Here is a 21,594-nt window from a genome sequence, read left to right as displayed (position 1 = left end):
CTGTGAGTCTGGGCAAGGACCCTGATGCCAGTGCTGGATAGATTTTACTCTGGTTGCAAGACAGACTCATCCCTGCTGGTGGATCCTCATGGAGCAATTGAACATCCCCTGTTCCTGGAGGAGGATGTGACTTTGATCCTGCCCAGAGCATTTCACAACACAGCTGAGAACAGCCTTGGCACTCACCTTGACACCTCGCAACCCTGGCTCGCCTACTGGTCCATCAGGCCCTCTGGCACCCTAGAAGGAGGCAAAAGAGAGGCAAAAATAAGAACACAGAGGATATGGCTCACTGGAAAATCCAGCTGTCACTTTAGCCTTGGCCACCAGGACAGTCCATGAGATCAATCCTGGCTAAGCCAACTTATACCTGCTTGGGTTGAGCACAGCAGCTCAGAGCCCAGGACTAAAAAGATTCTTTCTGTGTTTTGTTGCTTCATTTCTCACCGTTACCAGCACACAGCACTTTTTATTCCTGCTAAACCAACTACCAACCACAAATCTAAGCCAGAGGAGAAAAGCAGGCCAGGAACAACCTTATTTTCAGACAATGGATACATGACAACAGTTTTGCAATGCACAGACAAACTTGCAGTTCCAGCCTTATTAACAGCAAACATCTTTCCTCCTAGAAACCTTGCTTTTCCAACACCTTTGCCCTTAACCCTCAGCACACCACACTGTCTCATGGCCACAATCAGGGCAATAAAGCTCCAAAATATAGAGGTGCACAAGCCCCCACTGTACAGTACCTTCACATTGTCTTGGGCCCTAAATTCCTCTCAAAGAGAAGGGCATATTTGCTGGCAGCTGAACTCCAAGCCCTCAGCTACAGCTATGTGATATTTAAAGATCTGGCTGCTGTTAAGGACCAGGCATGTGCTCCTGCATGTGGAGGTGGGGAGGGTCTGGTGCCGTGCCCGGCATCTGCTCCCAGCTGTGTGAGTGTGTGGTGGGCACAGGGACTTGGGGAGGTGTGTGGGACACACACCCTGCTGCAAATGAGCAGGTGTGAGTAGCTAAAATTGAGCAGTTCCTGGTACAGCTTGGGCATCACTGAGGAAGGACGTTCTTGTTCTTTCAGAGGGTTCCAAGTGAGGAGAGCCCTGGGAAGAGGGTAAGGATATGATCATAGAATCACAGAAAAAATGGTTTGGGCTGAAAGGGACCTTACAGACCAGCTATCTTTTAAGCTCATTTCAGGAAAGCTGAACACACAACCCTCTGCACCATTTGACCCCCAGAGACCAGTGCATCACATTGACAGGGAATAAAGACCCACAGTGAAAGAAAATAAAAGAGTTAAAAAAGGGCATATCAAGAGACTATTAACAGACATCATGTTCATAATCAGTTCATGAGCTCAGTTGGGACTCTTAGGCTCCACTGCAAAATAAATAATAAATAAAAACAAAGAGCAGTGCTAGAATGTAGTGGTAAGAGGAATTCTGAGAGCTGGCCAATGCAGAAAGGGAAAACAGGAGCCAATGTGCTTAATCGGGATGCAAACCTAGTGCCAAAAGTAATAACAGGGTTAGGGAGCCAGTGTGTTAGAAAAGCAACTCCAGGATGACAGGCAAAGAGAGAGACTCACAAAGACAGGCAGTGTACAGCAGAAATGTATAGGAACCCCAGCCAAATTATTACAGCAGACAAACATTGTCAATATAAAATAATGCAAAACTCCTACTGCGCTTGGCAAAGCCCTGTGCTGCTGAGAGGAGCAGAGATTGAATAACCAAGAGCCTGTATTGCACTGTCAGTATGGCACAGCTCTGAAGAATGCTCAGCCTGGCCTCCAGGACAGACAGACAGAGGACTGTGCCCCAGATGGGATCCCCACAAACAAAGGGGTGTTTCACTGCTGGGGCTGTGCTGCACAAATGTCCCAGCACCTCTCACCAGCCCAACACACCAAGTGATGTGGCTCATGCTGGCCCCTAGATCAGAGAGCAGTAAAGACCAAAGTTTTATTAATCCATGTCCCTATAAACGTCAAAGCACAATGACAAAGACCAGAAAGTCACTTAAAAGCAGTACTACTGACAGCTTGAGTCAGGCAGCCCTGTTAGTTGGGGTGGCGGAAGAGCAGGGCCTGGAGGCATCCTGGAGGCTGCCTGGGGTGACTGGGACACCCAGCAAACACCCAGACTTGCACTGGGAAGGGAGGTGTCAGCATAGTGTTGGCACTCTGGGAAAGCACCCTTGACAACCACATGCTCATCCTCCCTGGAAAACAAACTGTTCCCCTTCTCTTTGAGCAGTCACTTGGATATTTTGTGCAATTACATCTTTACTGTATGAGATGATGTGGTGACCTGCTAGTGAAGCAGGGGAAGGATGTGCGGAGGGCAAGGATTCCGTAGCTCAGGCCTGGAAGAGGGAACACGGATCAGAAGCAAGTGGGACATGGAAATGACAGTGATGATCCGGGTTAGAGTTGGGAAGGAAACTGGAATGAATCTGGCCCCTCCAGATCCATCTTCTGAAGCCTGTCCTTGCCAGTGCTGGGGCTGCACTGAGCCAGGTGGAGGCTGCCAGGTGCCCTCAGTGAGGGCTGTGGCTGGCTGGGGAAGTGTTTACAGTATCCTCATCTCTTCCAGCAGAGCCCTGTCACCAGCATGGCAGGATCTGCCAGGGCAATCTCACTTCACAGCAGTCACCTGCCTAATCTCATCACAACACATCTCATCGGCATCTGACCCAAAGAAGGAGAAAGTGACCCTCTATTCTCAAATGCATCTGGCAAGCTTCATCTTCTCCAGCCTCCTGGGCTGAAACTTGGGATAAAGGCTTCCCCTAATTCACCCTGACAGGAAAAGCTACATTTAGTCAATTAGTTAAATCTTTAAAACTCTCTTTTACTGACAACACTGGTTAGAGACGAGTGAGTGAGGTCCTGGCAGCTCTCCAGGGAGCATCCCAATGCCAAGACCCTCAAGGCACAGCACGGTGCCTTCCCCCTGCAGACCTGGCAGCGTGGCCTTGCAGGCAGGGCTGAGCACAGCCCCTGGGCTCCCCTTGCACCCTCAGTTCCCCTCAGTCAGTGGAGGCCAAGACAGCATTTCTCTGAGCTGAGCAACACCAAGCAGCGCTATCAGAAACCCCAGGCTAAACAAGGGGTTACGATAGTGGCCAGATGTGAACAGCTCACACACACAGGGGAACTCAGTTCCAGGCTTTGCCAGTCCAGGTGAGGCAATAGGGATATATCCTGCATCTAAAGTAGACAGCGTTCCTGCAGAACTATGTACTCAACAAGCTGTTTCTGTAGAGCAGCGCTGCATTTCCTCCTGTTAAACACCTACTCAGAGCTCAGACAGAGACAGTGACCAGCCTCTGAACAGCAGCATGAAGCAGCAGTCAAGTAGCTCCTTTCCAGAAATCCAAAGCTCCTTCCTTACCCAGTTATGCAAATATTGATATTTTGCTATCACAGTCTGGCCAAACAAAAAAGCAAGCAGATGTTTTTAGTGAAGCCAAAGGGAGACATCCCTGGCCATGGATCTGGAATGAACTTTTTCTCAAACACTTCTAAGGCTTTCTCAGTCAACTAGAAAGATCCCTGGAAGCAAAACAATACCCACCACTTCTCCATGAACAACAACTCAGCTGGGCTTGGAAAGGCAAGTATTTTCAGGTTTGCTTAGATAACACCACTTAACAAATCCCTGCAGTTGGTGATGCTGGAAAGCATCGGGTCCATGTGGCAGAGGCAGTAATTCCTTCCCTCTGGCATGGAGCAGCAAAGGGCCTGGAGTGCAGGTGTGCTCCCCCTTATCTTGGATTTGCAGGCTTCACCTGGGCAGCAGCTGATGCAGGAGCTGGATGAATGAATGGCATGGTGGAAAAGAGAAATGTGCTTTGGGATTTGAAAAGCTCCCCTGTATCATCTGAGTCAGAACCCAGCAGTGAGAGGATAAAATTCTAGAAATATTGACAGGCACCTTGGCCAGGAGCATAGGGCGAGGTAAGGCACTTACAGCAGGATTTCAGGTGCAGCTTTATGATGTGAGTTACAAAATCATGGCTCTGGTTGATATTCAGCCTTTCATAGAGGTTCCCAGTCTTTTTGATGACATTATCCTTAGGAGAGCATGCTGGAGACCACACATTCTCCTGCTGTGAGGAGCTGATTAGCAGAAACGTGCTTTAGGATTTAAGTGACATAGAGTGAGGGGCTTGCTGGACCAGCTGCCTCCAAATTTAAACCTTGATTTGGTTAAATAATGAGGTTTAAGCATGTACACAGCTGTCACTAGCTGAATGTTAAGCACATGTTCAAGTGCTACACTGAGTACAGATGAAGGGAAATAAGCCTGGGCTCCCATGTCCAAATTTCTTCTCCTTAGGGAAGAGGAGAAGGGAAACAACATTTGAGGAAGATTGTTCACTATCAGTTTAGTGGAATAAACAAAGACTTGTGAAGGAACAATAGTTCTGTCAGGACTAAAAAGAAGGTTACAATTTAAAAAAATATTTTCTTTTTAAAATATACATGTCTTGACGATATGAAAGCTATCACAACATAAATGCAGACCCCAAAAAGTCTCCATTGTTCTTTACAATCAAAACCATATTTGCTATTTACGTTTCCTTCAAAAGCAAAATTACTTTAATGAAGCATCCACAAACAGAGCTCATGGAATCCAAAAACATCTGGAAGGGGCCGCATTCATGTTTCCACTCTGAATTGAATTACATCCCTTCTGTAAGCTAGGATAGAGAGAGGGTGATGTCTGAAATTACAACTGGGGGATCATTTCCCCATCCTGAGTAAGGCAAGAGCAAGAATCACAGGAGCAAGTAAGCAAACATAGGATACTATATGCCTGGAATATCTTCTGAGAGTATGAAGAGAAGGAAAAAGTGAATGAGAGAGATTCAAACCAGAAATCCTCCAGGCAGGAGATCTGCTGGTTTTTACAATGCTGACTTCCCTACATCATATCCACTGAAATCTGTAGAATTTCAAAGCAAAGCCCAGGTTCCTCCTTTCTGCTGGGAATCTTAGAAAGCGTATCTCTCTGCCTCACAAATTTGGTATGGATTATATCACTGCAGTGCTCAAACATCACCAGATCTCCACAGCACAGCCCAGCCCAGTAGTGGGAGGTGAGAGCAGGAGCACTAGCAGCAGATCCAGAGGCTCAGTCCCTGCTGCTAGAGCTTTAGGCAGAGTTTTACCCCTCTCCAATACTGGTGTCCTTAGGGTAAGATCAATTCCTTAATGCTCCCTTTTCCCCAGGCAGTGCCTCCTTTCTACCTCAGTGCTCTGCACATCCCGAAGTGACTTTTTGCAGGGCACTGCAGCCTGTCAGGATACAGCCACTGCTGCATTCTTGGTTTGCAGGGCTGAGATGCACTTTGGAGTCTGGCTTCCTCGGTGGAGGAATGTCCAGAGGGAGTGACTGGCACAGGATCTGCTGGACTGAACATCTGGAGAGGAAACGTAAACCCAGAGCATGAAGCTGCAGGTCTCTATGATACGTCATTTTGAGCATGGACAGTGCTGGTGGCAGCTGAAGTTCCACAGGATTTGTCTGGGGGGTTTGACACCCTCTCTCTGGATCCAGCTACAGCCAAAGGCAGGCCCCTGATGTCCCAGGCAACTTCCTTTCTTGGGATCTAAATCCAGCTTTCCTTGAGGGCTGAGGACTTGAGGCCAGTATGGATGTAAGAAGCTGAAGAAGGTTTATGTGAGTGAATCTTAGACAACCCAAGAGCCAGACACTGAAGTTGCCTGTGGATGCCTGCTGAAAGGAGAAGCTCAGTGACAGGGATGGGGATGGATCCCTGGCTGGCAGCCGGGAGGAGGCAGTTCCAGGACTCCTTCTCTGTCACTGCAAACATTAAAGGCACTGGCAAAAGCACCCAGTCCCCTCAGAGGACCCACCTCTCCAAAACCCGCACATTCTCAACCTGGATTCATCCAGAAGGTGTTCCCTGTTCACCCCTGTGCTGCAGTTTTACCTTGAGATATTTTTCACCATCCATTCAGAGACTGCCACGAAGGAACACCTCCAGTTTTTCATCCATCATGATCATGGATGTCCCAGACAGCCCAGTTAATCCCTGCTGTGCAGCACAGAGGAACCTCACTCCCCAGGGGCCCCTTTGCAAGTGGACCTGGGGAGTGAACTCCGTGGGCCTTCCCACCAAGGAGCACAGAGGAATGGGAGCTGTTTTGCCCAGCCACAAGTTAAAAGATGAACCACGATAAACATCTGCCAAGCTTGGATGTTACTGGCATCCTCCTAGATGGGATTTTAAAGTTTAGAGCAGTTCCAGGGTACGTAACTCTGTGGTCACAAAGCTTCCTAGCTGGTTATTTCATTTTCTTTTGCTGGTCCCAGCTATCTGAAGAGACCATTCGCTCTGGCATAGGGAAACACACAATCCTTGGCTGTCCTGAATCCCCCAAGCAGAAGTTGCAGAAGAAGCAGAGAGTGGGAGTAGGTAAAATGTATAGTTTACTCCAGTGTACGTCTTTGAAAATGAAACGTGGAAACAGATCCTTGGAGGGAGAAATGCAAGATATGTTGTTGTTGGGGCCTTCAGCAGAACCCATGTATGCTTGCTATTAATACTTTGTAAAGCATCTGGACAAGGAAAAACAATCCAAATCAGGGATGCTCCTGCAATAAATATCCCGTTGGAGAAGAAAGATTGAAGAGCTCGGTGGGATGGGGGCTGGATGTCACAAGCAGGAAACAAGCAGCTTTGGCAGGTCTAGAGGTCATTGTCCTGTCGGCTGTCACCCAAACAGAGCAGGGAGAGCCACACAAGAACTGACTCTGAGTGTCTGTGAGCTCATTATTGACAGAAACATGAACGCACAGCACTGTCAGTGGTGCCAGGCAGTACCTCACCCAGCACTAGGCTGGGCGCTGCTCTTGCCAGGCAGGGTGAAGAGTCACCTGTGCTTACAGGGTGGTACTGTTGAGGTATGTACAGATAAAATCAGGGCTGGAAAAATCCTTAGAAAGGCATAGGACATGCTTATAATTTGATCTACTGGCAATGCAAAGCACACCTTCCTCACATCCCTGTGGAACCCTGCCAGGAGGTGTCAATCCTGTAAGACTGGAAGGGAACACATGGGTAGAACAGCTCAGCTCCACTTCTGTCAGCCTTCTCTCTTAATTCCATGTCATGACATAACATTTCTTCCTTCATCTGCCTCTGGTTATATCACAACACTTCATATCTCAGCTACTTTTTCTCCCATAGCAACGAAGGCACCTTTTCAGGTTTTCTACCTCCATCCTTTCCCCCAGCCCATCTATACCTGCGGACAACTAAATCATCATCCTCACCAGAAGCATCCATAAACTGTGTTTTTGACATGGCAGATAGGCTGGACCACTTCCATGATAACCTCTACTCTGGACACCCCTCTGCCCTTACACATCCTTTGCGTTCACGTCCCTGGTAAGATTTGTTTCAAGGACCACACGGCCTTTATGTGCAGCAGAAACGTGGCTGTGGAGGTGCTGCCCAACTTCTGCTCATCTTCACACCCCCAGACTAAACCACCAGATTGTTTTTCCAATGGCTGAAACAGGAGAGGGATAAAAGCTCATGGAGAGTGCTTACCCTGCGGCCTTTCATCCCTCGGATCCCTGGTGCACCACGGGCTCCTGCTGGACCCTGGAAGGGAAAAAAGGAAACAAAATGAAGGTGGAGGAGAAGGAAGGCAGCAGCTTTGGTAAGACCCTACATTCCTATGTGATCTGCAGGGGCCTCAGATGCAGACCCTTGACCAGCAGATTGGTTCATTAAACTCTTGCTAAAAACATTGCCATGTTTACTTGTCTATAAATGCCTTTTTTTTTTAAACTCATGGATTGTCTTCGTATTGTGAACATTTAGGCCAAAGATCCTGGCTGAGGTTTGTATGCTTAATGACCTGCAGCCTGTTATCTGTGTCAGTGGTGTGATGTGAAGAGACGTTGAACATCCAGAATCCCCTCTGAATCTATTAAAAGCAGCTGTTGCTCAGCATCTGTTCAAAAATAATAATAACCAGGATCTGGTTTTTAGATGTCCAAATACAAAATCAGACACATCATCTTGGGTATCCAAGTTTGACCTTTTCAGCCAAATACTGACTTTAAGTAACTGTTGCCCCGTTAATGCTGCATAAATACTGATACTGGCAGATAGATACTAATTTAATGTGGGCTGTTGGTGTTGTGGATGATCCTGTTCTTCTTGCAATTACAGAAAGATTTCAGGTTTTCTTTTAACCTGGATTTTTACACACTTGATTCATTAATATACATACAGGAAATGCAGAAGACAGCTTTTTTTCCCAGCTAAAATATTTATCAGAGTCAAAAAAAAAAAAAAAAGACGATATATTTATTTTACAGGACTTAGTTCTGTTCAGCTTTTAAACCTGATATTTAAAGTTAGTGCCTTTCTCCTGTCAGAAAAGAAAACCTCAAAATGACACATTCACTCCTTACTCTCTCAAACATTCCGCATCAAATGTGGCTATTTATATATTAATAGCTTTTACCAACTGTCAGCTCTGCAAGCTCCGCCACGGATCAGAACAGAATTGAACTGTGATCCTCCTACTGCTCCTACCACTACCATTTATGAAGATTTTGCTTTTGTATTGGAGATATCTTTGTGCATGGCATATAAGTTCAGGATACAAATGCTGAGCTGTTCTCATTCAGGATGGAAAAGTCAGTTGACTGTAACTGTATTTGTGATCACAGCACATCTCAGTTTTGGTCGTGAGGACAGCGGTGACTGGCACAGGCAGTGGATGCGTCAGATGCCTGTTTTATAGAGATTTTTATGTTAACCATGTACTGAAATGAAATTCTTAGTTGGTATTTGGAATCTTCTCTGAAAGTCTCAGCCTATCCCAAACAGCTTACGAAAATACGAGAACAGAAACATTCCTTGTAATGGCAAATGTTGAGGGAACAGCTAGATACCCTGCTGGAATTTCAAGGAACTGTTTAGGAGAAGAAAAGCGACCTTTAATACTCTTATATTATACACGTTATTTTCAAACTTGTGTATTAACACAAAAGATGCACCATAATGGTAAGAAGAGGAAAAAGGAATTCACAAGCCTCAGTAAACTGAAACCAAGGCCAAAGCTTCCTACCATTGACTATACCTTTGCTTCCCATTTCCAGTCATCCTTTGTTGAATTAATCAGCCATCACTGCTAAGGCTCATTCAAAGATTTTAACAGTTTAGGACAAACAACAACTGCATGCCTCAGGTCTGGCTTGAAAGGCAAATAAGGAATGTTTGGTGGAAAAACAGCTGGAGTTAATGAGTGCAGATTTGATATTAGGGGATTATTTGATTTACTGGCTCTGTGGGGAAGTTTGGCTTATTGAATTATGACTTTTTAAAATGCAGTTGTGGAGCAAACATTTGCTTGGATGAACTTGTTATTTGCCTGCAGGAGAAGAGGGAACTGAAGGCAGCGGAAGGACCTGGGCACGGTCTCAGCTCTCAGAGCTTTGCCAAAAGGTTTTGGTATCTCCACCTGGATCTGATGCCTCAGCTCATAACTATTGTTATGCCCCAGTGAAGACAGACAAAATTTGGCCTCACTTGAAGGTACATTTAGTGGTGCATGGGATGGTGCTCAGGGCTGGAGCTCTCTGCCACAGGACCAGCACAGAAACTGCCTTGGCCAAGGGTGCTCACAGGCCCAGAGCAGGAAGGAGCCCAATGCTCCAGCTGTCCCCAAGTCTTGTAGCAGCTAACATGACAGGAAGTTGCTGAAAATGGGTCATCTACAGATATCCAGATGCCTCCTAGGCTTCAGTCAACAGCAAGTGCTGCCACGAGGGGCCACAGAGCACCTCAGCGCTGGGGGCTGTGGGGGCGTTGTGCTGCTTTTATTGTAAGGACCGGGCTGGTGCCATGTTGCTGCTCTCCAGGCAGAGATGGGTCACCCTGAGATGCTGCTTGACCTCAGATTTTCTCTTTTCCTCACCTCCACTGACTTACTACTGCATGATCTGTGCCCAGGCAGCAGCTGCCTGCAGCCAGTGCCCCCAGAGCCTCCTGGAGCTCCTGGCAGCAGCAGAGCTGACCCCGATTTGGAGGCCACACCTTTGGCACCACCCGAGCATTTCACTGCTGTGATCTTCCTCCCAATTACCAGCACTGTGGGAATTCACACACTGAGCAAAATCCATTCCCTGCACCCACCCAGGGCTGCCTTGTTGTTGGCTCCAGTGGCACTTGTGCTTCTGGGAGAGCCCGAGCTCCATCTAAACAACGGCTGTGGGAAACTGGAGCCAGGCTAAAATCTGCCTCCACGGCGATTGCGTGCTCCAGCCGCAGCGTGCCAGATGAGCCTGTCCAGATGGAGGGTCAGTCTAGGGGAGCTGCTCTGCTGCTCCTCTCATGCCAGCAAGGGCTTTGACCATGCATGACGGTCACACTGCATGGCGTGGTCACTGTGATAAATGACTGTGATAAATCACTGTGATACGTCACTATATCAGATGGTGTGGTCACCACACTGCCAACCATTCCCAGCCTAGAACACCTTGAGCTAGGGAGCTTGTGTCCTGCTAAAAGATTGAGGCTGGATTGTGATTTTTGCATCCTTCCTTAGGGAAATGGGTTACAAAATTTTGAATTAAGCTCTGTGCTTTTTTGCGTCTCTTTCCACGTTGCTCCCACCCCTGTCCCATCCCTTTCCCCATATCTCTTGCTCATATCAAACTCAAATAAACTGCAATACACTTGCTTGACTTAACCCATGAATGCCCAGGATGTGGTATTACAAGGTGATGATAGCCTTTACTTACTGTTGGTCCAGGCACCCCAGGAAAACCCACTCCTCCTGGCATCCCAGGGTGTCCCTAAAAGGAAAGGAAGAAGAACATGCCTGCTGTGAATGTCCACAATCTGCACAGCCCTTCTTCCTCCAAGTGGGAAGACAGGAAAAAAGGTGTTGTTGGCTGCTTGCAAGGTCAGGCAGATCTGATATTTGTCAGGGTAAAATTGCGCAGGGGCAGGAGATGGCCAGGCTGTCAATAGCCCAGCTCCAACCCGGCCAGTGATATCAGCAGCAAGATTTTCTGAAGAGCCCAGAAGAAAATGGGCTGAATTAATATGAAAATATGTCTTTTGGTCTTGTACTATGGGAGACAGGAAACAAATGTCAGAGCAGGACAAGATCCAGCTGAGGTCCCCACTGTTAAATTCCTAAATGTAGATCCCTGAATGGCAGAGCACAGCAAGGCACTGTGACTGTGCTGCCCAAGCTCCCTGTATTTCCAGTTGCTCTGGGCAGCTTGGACAGATCCTTATTCCTGGGCATTGTCTGTTCAAGAGGCTTGGGAACAGGCAATCCTTCAGTTCCTGGTTGTCTCCACTTGACACAGCAGGTCCTCAGCTGATGGAGCCACAGAACATACCTCGAAACCCAGTGTTGCTCTGAAGGGGAAACTGCTGAACACAATTGAGGCTACACCCCAATATCCAGTCAGTCAAATGGCCATTCCCATCCCCACAGACATGGGAAGAAATTGCAGCTGTTGTCATGGAACTAAAAGACCAGGAGAAGCTGCACCCTTGGCTAGGACAGAGAGGCGGCTGCAAGAGCGAGAGAATGCAGACTTACTCCTTACCATCGACCCCTTGACTCCTGGAGGGCCTGGGGGTCCCACTGAGCCACGGTCACCCTAGGAGAGAGACAGATGCATATGGAAGAGTGATCTAGAGCAATGAAACAACTAAAAAACCCCACAAATTCATGTCTATGCCATCCTACCAGAAATGCTTCCAGAATCACTCTCTTTCCATCCCTCTCATCAGAGTAGTGGAAGGATTGCAGGAATTAACTTATCCTCCATATCTCAAGAAAGGGGACTTTACTCTTGCCATCAAAACCTCCAAGGTATGAAGGAAAAAGGCACACCATCTTCAATTCCAAACAGTGCTAGGACTGAACCCAAGGAAATCTCCAGCCCTTCCCACCCAAGGCATGACATGCCTGCTCTGCATGATCACAATCCCTACGTGTGCTGGCATTTTCAGAGCCATGGATTTGACATCTGTTGTCACAAGGCCCTGCTGAGAGCAGGCAATCAAGCTGGAAGAAACACATGCTGCCTGGTGCTTTCAGAGGAGACTGTGGGTGTTTTGGGGGAACTCCCTGTCCTGTGGCTCATACTGAGACCACAGTGCCAGCAACAATGACCTGGAGGTCTGATTTATGAGGGGCTCAGAGCTGGATGACTCCCCAGCCCACCCTGAAGATAAGACCCCTTCTAAAACAAGCTGTTAAAAAACTTAATGTACCAAAACATCACTTATTCATTGCAAAAGTCTTACTTATCCCCACATGCAGACTATCTCACTTCCTGTGGATACATCCTTGACCCAAAAGTAGGAGACAAGATGGTTAAGCCCCCACAAGCACCACAACTTGCTGATGTGAGGGTGACATGAAGGTGTGGCTTTAGCAATGGGACATCAACAGCTCCTTTGGGAGACGGTGGCAATTCCCACACAACTGTCTGTACTCTCCCTCCAGCCCCAGGGATGCACTGGGAGTTAGGTCTGTTAGGTTTGTGTGCTCAGGGGGATGAGGAAGGAGGATTTAGAAAATGCTGCCAATTAGTTTACGCCCAAAATCTGACCTACCTTCCAGCAGCAAAAAGTGTAAGGGCAAATATTTTCTGGGCTCTAAGGAGCTTATTAAAAACAAACCCCAGAGTTTGTGTTGTCACCAGCTGGCCCTTGTAAACCAATGTACGGATTTTTTTTCTCCCTGAATGGATGGATTTTATTAAGTGTGTATTAACTGTATTGTTCTCTTTGATAATCTTTGGATTCTACTGGCTTCAGTCTTAAGTTTTGCAGCTCTCAGGATGGAGATTGCTGACTCAGCTATGTCTAATGAAAGCATATTTCCCACTTCATTTAGCTCACAAGAGCATAGTAAGCTGTAGGATACTATGCCAACTGGAGGCCTGGTTGAGGTTTTGATTTGATGATAGCTATTTCTGTCATCCCTAAGTTTGCCCTGGTAGAGAAGCCTCATGGAAATCCCAGCTGTGCTGAGGATCTCCAAAGGCAGATTTGCAAAGGACAGCCTGGGTTTGCCTTGACACCAATGTAACATCATCACAGTACAGAGCTGATCTGGAAGTTGGGGATAGCTCATGTGGTCAAGACTTTGGCACAGAAGGCGGAGGGACAGATGTTAATTTAATGGAATGGAGAAAAAGATCTTCCCACATCTGCTGCATGGCAAACACCTTATCCCCCATCCAATTCAGGGCTGCAGCTGCCAATGAGACAGCTCACTCAGGCACCAATTTTCTGTGTAACCACCCTGGACACGCCACAGACTCTTTATTCCTCTGTCTCCCTTCTCTAAAATGCACCCCACATCATGTCATTCTTTTTAGTTCTTGTGGCCCTTGACAGCTTGGACTGAGGCTGACTCTGCTACTGCCCCACCAGGGCCCACAGGATGGAAAGGCCTTTCCAAAGGCTGCTGTGGACAGACAATAAAATGGATCTGCAGCAAACACAGTATAACTGTCACAGTCTTTACATCATTACCCAGAGGACAGGGCTTGAAGCAATAAAAGTGAGAAAGAGAGCACTGATGTGTGGAATGCATCATTTTATGCTCTTCACTATCTTTATGGCTGCACTGTGAATAATTAAACCACCAACAAAAACCAGCAGCATGCAAGTGAGATACAATGAGTGACATAGATGATTTGTCTTTGGGAGCTGCTTCCAAATAAAAGTTTACACTCTAATAGAGAACAATTTAATGTCCTTTTATGTTTTTATGTGAAATAAAGCCCTTTTTTTCACCCTGGAAGAGGTGTGTGTCTGTACTGTACACAAGAGGGCACCAGCCCTGAGTGCGCCCAAAGCAGTCAGGGGCAGCCAGACGGGATGCTCCTCATCAGATAAAAAAGGAAATATTTGGACCAGCCTTTGCTTAGATGAGTGGCTGCACTCTTGTACACCTGAGAAATTTCTGAGACCTCCTGTTCAATGCAGGCTCAGCCCTGGGCCTGCGTGACCCCTCTGGCAACCCAGAGCACACCTCTGCACAAATCTGCAACCTCAATCCCATGGACTCCTCCCACGACCAGCAACACAGGGCTGATGGATCCCTCATTCCCATAAAAACCAGAGCTGACTGTTAAATACAAACCATCTGGCATGTTATGAATGAGGAAAGTTAATTTTTCAAAGACTATTTGACAGCATCTCCCTGGAGGGCAGCGCATGTTAATTCCTGAATGAGAAGTGGATGGTTTTGGCCTGGTCCTAGTCTAGCTCAGACACCCTGGATGTGCTCCATTCCCAGCTGGGTGTTGCACTCACATGACAACTTAAATCTCCACAACCTTTCTCCCACCCCAGCCTCCCTCATCCTGCAAAAGTTACAACAACCATTTCATCGCAAGCAATCCTACCTTTTCTCCTGCTATTCCAGGCTCCCCCACTGGACCTATGAAACCCATTAGACCCTGAGGAAAGAGAAGAGCACAACTAATTTTCAGTTTTTATTTGCTGGGAAAGTAAACAGTTCCTTTGGTCCACCTTGCTGGTTACAATAGCACACCATCCCTCGTATAATGCTCAGTAATTCCTACTGGCTACCAGAGTGGATGGAGTTGCTCCCGGCCACAGGAATGTCTAACTCCACAGCTGGTTCTGCTTTAGGCACCAGCTGGAATGGCAGCATGAGGATCTGCAAGAACCACAACACACAGCACAGTGGATGAGTGAAGTGTGTTTCATAGAAAGACTGAGTCCATAGCGTGGCTTTATTCTGCGAGCTTTTCCCAAAAGTTTCCCCAAGAGCATCTGCAGCGGGAGCTCCTGGGTTGCACAGAGACTTACCATCATTTTAGCTGCTGGACTGGGTAGACGTCCTCTGGGTTAATCCAAGCTGCCTCAGCCCTTTGTGCAGACTAGTTTTGCCCTGGATAGTGTCATGCTGGTGGGATGCCAGTAGGAAATAAAGGTCCCCTCAGCCAGAGGGGCCAGCGGGGCAGTGGATCTCACACACTACCCAGAAACCATCTTGGAGCAAACCTCCAGTCTAAGCTCAGGGTTTAACAACGTTCGGGATAACAAAGAGGCAAACAGAACTGCTTTTAATTAGGAAGATGGAAACAGACGCAATCTCAAGCAAAGATTCCTGAGAATTAACATGTAGCAGCCTCTCTACCAGCTCCAGTGGCTTCTGGCTCTGGAGATACAAGGGACCATCCTCTTTGCCACTGTGGCCATTCGCTCTCACTGCGCGTTCTCATGGCCCCAGAAAGGGTCACTGGGAGACAGAGATCTACATTCAGTTCCTCCAGTGAGTCTGTAGCTAAAGGGATTCATCTCCTGTTGAGACACTTCACAACCTGCCCACACTTGGCATGGGTGGTGTCAAAGGAAGCTGTGCCCCAGCTTGTTTGATTTTAGGCAGCAGTCTGATTGGTGCTGGGGGGTGGCTGCTGAGCAAGTGGGAGCCAGGGGATGGATTTTCCAGTGGTATCACAGTGCTCTTCTTCTTTTTTTAGAATAATTTGAAATCTTCAAAATAAATTGTGAGGTTCCTCTATGCAAGAACAAACACCATGGGGGAAAAGGTACACCAGCAAGGCAACTTTTGGAACACGTTCTCAGGAAAGGGCAAGCTTTTCACCCCACTGTCTCCATTCTGAGGGAACAGCAAGAAAAGAAGGAAAAGTTTCCTCTCTGTACTCCTTCTGTCTTGCTTCCCCTGTTCATGGCTGGCCTGAGATGTGTGCAGTTCTTAGAGGAGCTCTCTGGAGCCTGTGCCTCGCTGAGGGTCTGTTTACACCCCTACAGTGACAGTGTGAGGTGACACTGCGCCCAGGTACAGAGGAACACACAGCGCCTGGAGCAGCATCCTCACAGGCTGTGCAACCTCTGTCACCAAAAGCCTCTCCCTTTCCATGAAGTTACACTCACAATGTAGAGATGTAACACAAAATAATCAGCCTCATCCTATTCCTGCATGAGCGAGACTCAGCAGACCCATTCCAAGACAGAAATCGCAATTTAAGTCACTCTCCAATGACTTTTAGAGGGAACAGCTTCTGGCTCCAAACACTGAGAGGTTCCGTGCTTTAATATTCCTCATGTGGTGCAATTAAATGCCATCCTTTGAGATCTCTGGAGACAGGAGCTCCTCACTGAGACAGGCTGATGGGCTCAACAAAGGCATCGCTCACTGGAATGCTCAGCTGGCTTTGCCTCTTGCAGGGAGCAGCCACACAACTCTGCTGTGAGTGGCACTTTTCACTCTGGTGTGGGAGCAACATCCAGGTAAAAAGTACTTGGAAACACTCACGAGAGAAGGCAAAGAGCCCAGTGGGTATGTCAGAGCCTGAAGTTAGACGCTTGTGTTAGAAATTCATCCAGAGATGATGTCCAGGGAACTGTCAGGCCACTGTGCCATGATGGAAATACCAGTTAGCCATGGGATGACAAAGAGAAAAGCTCTACTATCCTTTAGGGGTGTCACCAACTTTTCTGAAATGGTCTTTGCTTTGAAATGGCCTTTGAGTCTGAAGCTGAGGCAGTCCTGGAGCACAAGAGTGTCATCGTGGCCAGACTACACGGACCAGACACGTGCGAGCAGAGCTGGACTCGGCACAGATTGCCCAGTGCAGGAATCAGTGGGAGAGCAGAAAAGTCTGCAACATCTGCCTATGCAAGGTTGCCACTGGGTGGCATTGCTGAAGGCTGCTGGATCAATTGTCCTTTCAATTAGACACAAGTGCAGGTACACAACTGCATCCAATTTCTGAATTTTTCCAATAGCCCAAGGCCATGAAGAAGGGAAATGTTATGTCAGAGAATGGCAAAGCAATGAGATGCAACAGGGAAATGCATTGCTAGCCAAAAATACACAATAAAGCAAGAAAGAATACATCTCTTGTTCATTTCCAATTTCTTGGAAAACCACAGAACTCTCCCTCCTGGGAATATGCTCTTTAAGAAATTTCTAGTTCCTTAGGCCAGTCCCTGCAGAAGAAGGATCCCTGCTCTGCAGCAAGTGGTAGTACCATTCAGAACAAGACTGTTTCAAACTCCCTTCCACGGGGTGCTGCATATCCAAGCTCAGGCTTGAAGGCCAACCTTCAACTATCCATAGCAGCATCTTCTTCCACCCTAAAAGGTCTCTCAGGAATCTGGATCACGAAGCCAGATGTACTGGTGATGCTTCCCAAGCTGGCCTGCTGGTGCTTTGCAGAGGGGTTTGCAGGGATCTGAGTACACCAAGAGCCCCCAGTGCCCTCCTGAGACTCCCTGGGCTGTCACAGATGTGCTGCTTGTTATGGCAGCTTGTGCAGAAACCTGCTGGCATGGCCAACACTCGCCCTGCTGCACAGATCAGTGTTGGGATGGAAGGGGAGCACAGCCAACATTTCACTCCAAACCCAGGGAAAATTCTGCCTGCGCTGGTGCATTGGGGTATTGCTCAGGGGAACATGCCACTGCTCCCTGTGTGAGACATGGTGTGAACATGAGATGCAGAGCAGGGACCCTGCTTCCAGCACAGTAGCTCTGCAGTGTTTGCAGCCAGCACTGTCTGCTCTGGGCTAAATTAACCAACATTGCTGTGTCTGCAAGCAGACACAAATCGAGATAGATATGTCTACACCAAATAAATCTCAGTAAATTATCAGGAGTATAAGAAAAACAGGGGAGATTGGGTAATGATGTTCTTCACTGGCCAAAATGGGATAGACACTAAAGGCAAGGAGATTTAGGTTTTAAGAACCAGAAGAGCTGCCAACGGCAAATATTTAATCAAAGCAGACATGAACTGTGGTCATTACACTAAAATGGCTGTGGTGCAACATATTTTTCTCAGGTTCCCAGGGTTGAAAAGAGGGCCTGCATCAAACATGACTCCAGGCAGTGTGTGTAATGATGCACGTGAAGTCCCAGCAGCGGTGGCTGCCCGGATAAAGGCCCACAATATACAGGAAAGAATGTAAAACATTTATATTAGAGGGGAGTTCAGCATGTCGCTCATGATTCAGTCTGCTGTATTCCCCAGCCAAGGGCATGGTGGAAAAGAGATGGAGATTGTTAAAAAGTTGCTGGGGGCTCGGAAGGGGAAGGAAAGGAGGGGGGACTGGTGGGTTGTAATTCCTAACTCCTGTCTCGCTTTCCCCATTTATTGTCCAGCCCTGTTATAATTAAGCCCCCCCTCTTGGCTCCATCAACAGAGAGCAAGTCAGCAATGAAGCCTTGCATAAATCATAGCCCATTTGAGAGAAACAACCGATCGGCGAGCCCAGCGTGAGCAGGGTCTCCCAGGGACGGGACCGCCAGTCGCTCCCAGCGGGAACCGATCACGGCCTTTCTGTTTTACTGGTTCGCTAGAACTCAAAACAAAACAAACCAGGGACAAAGGATGGGAGGGAGTAAATGTACAATCCTCCCATTCAGATGAAAGAAAGGGAAAGTAAAACAGTAAATATCACAGTTTAAGGGAGGACGCTCTGACCCGCAAAGAACAGCCATGTGGTTTAACCCCCTGTGCACCAGGCTCAGCCCTGCCCTGGCACCACGTTGGGCTCTTGCCACCCTGGGGAGTGAGGAAAGGGAAAGTGGAGACGCGCTGTTGAAACACTGTGTCACACCAAAGAGGCTGTGAGCACCACAGTGCCTGAAAATCCCTGACCGAGATGTCTGGAGGTCAGAGATGCCCTGGAGGAGAAAGTAAATGGGCTGGGAAAGGAGCAGCACTAAGGTGTGGGAAACACCAATGCAATTCCCTGCTCGGTTCTTGGTGACCCTCTTGACCTTGGCCAAGACAATCAGGAGCTCCTCATGTCAGACCCCGCCTGCAAACCTGACATTACACCCCCTCCTCCTTCGGAAGGGGAAAAACATGAAGGAGCTGGTGCTGGTGTCCTTTAACAAATTATCCTAGAATACTGATATTGAGACAACATACTTTGACCTTAAAGGACAAGAGTCCTCCAAGGAGCCTTGGCCATCCTTCCCAGCACAGAGCGATGGGTGCGTGGCTGACCCTGACACAGCCCTGTGAGTGAGCAGGGCTGTCACTTCTTGTACAGGGGAAAGGACTCAAACAGCTGCTCCTGCTATGACAGGACCTCCCCAGTCCCATTAAGGACATAAGTTAATTAAGGTCTCTTTCAGCTAGCACAACTCTTCACTGGGATTTTCTAGTGCCAAGCAGGGCGTTGCTGGGATGGCAGCACCTTCCTGTCTGCTGCAGGGGGTTACTTTTCCCACAGGTCTCTCTGACCTTCAACATGGACATTTTGGTGACATCCTCCGGCTGTGCATTCCCAGCTCTGGGACAGGAAGGCTGGTGGCTTCCTTGGCCAGAGGCCCCGTATTCCTCTTCATATCCTTCTGACATCATCTACAGGCAAGCAAGGGTTAACCCACATATTTCCAGGGTACTGGGGTGCCCAGCAGCTGGAATCCTTCCAGCACATGGAGACAACAAGCATCTAATGAATGATCTTCCTGAGTCTGTGTCCTTGCAATGGAAAAACAACACATCAGGGACTGCCCTGTGGCTTAAAACCTCATTTTTCAATGAGAGCTCAAGTATCACTGGAAACCTTGCAGAAACTCCCATGTTTTCCTAAACAGATGTTTCTAAGAAAGGGAAGAAATCTCCAATGAGATGAATGGCTTATCTCTTCTCGTGCTGTTATGCTGAGGTTTTCTACTCTGAGAGAACCCATTCGTCAGGCAGAGCAGCAGGATTGAGAAGTGTGACCACCCTTACTGTGGAATAGAAAACATCAGGGTCTCCACGAGAGAAAACATGGTGAGGTGATGGTGTCTTCAGTGCCAAGGGCCTGGGCCCATCCTCTCAGGGCTCTGCTGAAAACCAATCCAGCCCCAACACCAACTGCTGAAGTTTAAGTGGAGGGGGGAAGGAAACTCCAACACTCCAGCATTGTTCAGAGGAGGTGTGATGGGAGACGAGATTATTTCTCATTAGTCTGGTGAGACATTTTTGTTCTAATGACTTGACTGGTTTGGAAATGGAAACTTTCTGGGTGATATTTCTAGACAGAGACTAATTGACTAAGAATAACACAGGCAGCTTTCCTACTACTGCACTGGTTTCAGTGTCAGCAGAGGCCAGCTGTGTTTTCTTTTCGATGAACAGTGCCTAGAGTTCTCATCCAAGGTCAGTCCTGAGGGAAGTTAAAGAATAATAATCCTAATGATGCTTTGCCCTTCAAGGACAATGTCTTGTTAAGGATATCAAAGCACTTCTAAATATTCATTTTTAACTGTATCCACAGGTGCCACTTCAGAACAGGAGGCGCTGGGCGGGCTAAGCACTGTTCAGGGCTGTCTCATGCCTTCCACAGAAGGAGAAACTGAGGCACAAAGCACTGGGAAGTGTTGCCTGAGATCGTGCAGAATCTGATAAAACTGCAACTAGAACTCAGATATGGGGAACAACTTCGCTCCTTCAGTAGCAAATTAACAACCCTAACACAGAAATGCCTCTAATTTCCAAATAGAAATAACCACCTTTGATATATACTGAGGCTGGTATCAGACTGCTGGTACTGAAAAGGATCCACCTTGGCTTTTTTAGACTTGCTTGGTCAGAAACCCTTGGAAGAAGTGGCCCCCAGCTGTTGCATACAGAGCAAAGAAGAGCCAGAGAGGCCGACAAGCTAAACCAAACCAAACCAAGTGTGCTGACCATCCAGCAGGGAAAGTGTTGGGAAAGACAGCAGTGGTGAGAAGCAACACCCCCAGTGCAAGGACCAGCTGCTACAGCCAGCTCGGTGTGGTCATGCAGGAACACACAGAACATGCTGGAGGCTCTGCGGCTTCAATTTCAGGGTTGTTGGTGGACAAGTTTGTTGGTTTCAATCATAGAGACATGGGAACAATTGTTGCTCTTTCCTTGATGCCTGTGGTTCCCCCGAAGCCTACAGGGATAATGCATGTCCAGGGCTATACCAGCAGAATTTTCTCCGTGGAATTACAACAAAATGCAGCTCAGCGTCACTCTTCCCCAGGGTCTGCTTCCTTCAGCTGCTATCTCCTCTAGTCCCCAAAAATCCAGGGGAAGTGAAAGCAACATAGCACCCAAAGCAGAGGATCCTACCCTTAAAACCTACATTGGCAAAGCCTGGAAGCTGGAGCACCAGGGCTGTTGCTAGCTTTGAGCTGGCCAGAAGTCCCTGGCCACTGCCCTCTGCGGGCACTCTGGGCACCCAGGACACATTGTACAGAGGAGATCATCAAAGAGACAAGGAAAATAAGGAATTTACCTGCTCACCAACTTTCCCTGGTCGGCCACGGTTTCCTGGCTCACCCTGCAGGACAAGGAGACAAGGGCACATGGGTAACTTGGTGCTGCCAGCCACACCCTGGGCACAACATGGCTCTTTGTACGCCCATGATTTGGGCTGCTGTGTGTGAATCAGGGAAAATCTGTGAGAAACAACATTTTACAAAACCAACTGTGACTTGGAAGATAATCCAAAGTAAGAAACAATGTTGACACAAACATGGAGCAAACACTTGCTGTTCTGGAGCAAAATGCTC

General features: G+C 47.8%; 1 protein-coding gene across 8 annotated transcripts in view; it reads right to left on the bottom strand.

Annotated features, from left to right (window-relative positions):
• Positions 1 to 21,594, bottom strand: part of LOC121676137 (collagen alpha-1(XXVII) chain B-like) — a 146,925-nt gene that overhangs the window by 42,933 nt on the left and 82,398 nt on the right. For all 8 annotated transcript variants that reach the window (XM_042052225.1, XM_042052226.1, XM_042052222.1 and 5 more), the window contains 6 exons: positions 21,318 to 21,362; positions 14,460 to 14,513; positions 11,637 to 11,690; positions 10,812 to 10,865; positions 7,600 to 7,653; positions 187 to 240 (listed from right to left, as the gene is read on the bottom strand). In XM_042052225.1, coding sequence (XP_041908159.1) covers positions 187 to 240; positions 7,600 to 7,653; positions 10,812 to 10,865; positions 11,637 to 11,690; positions 14,460 to 14,513; positions 21,318 to 21,362 — 315 coding nt within the window. The remainder of the gene's footprint in view (positions 1 to 186; positions 241 to 7,599; positions 7,654 to 10,811; positions 10,866 to 11,636; positions 11,691 to 14,459; positions 14,514 to 21,317; positions 21,363 to 21,594) is intronic.

This window comes from Corvus kubaryi, unplaced genomic scaffold (genome assembly GCF_017639235.1).
Source record: "Corvus kubaryi isolate FWS band 111438036 unplaced genomic scaffold, C.kubaryi_AGA036_p1.0 78, whole genome shotgun sequence".
Lineage (NCBI taxonomy): Eukaryota > Metazoa > Chordata > Aves > Passeriformes > Corvidae > Corvus > Corvus kubaryi.
Note: the sequence above shows the minus strand (reverse complement) of the source record. Positions and strands in the feature narration are given on the sequence as shown.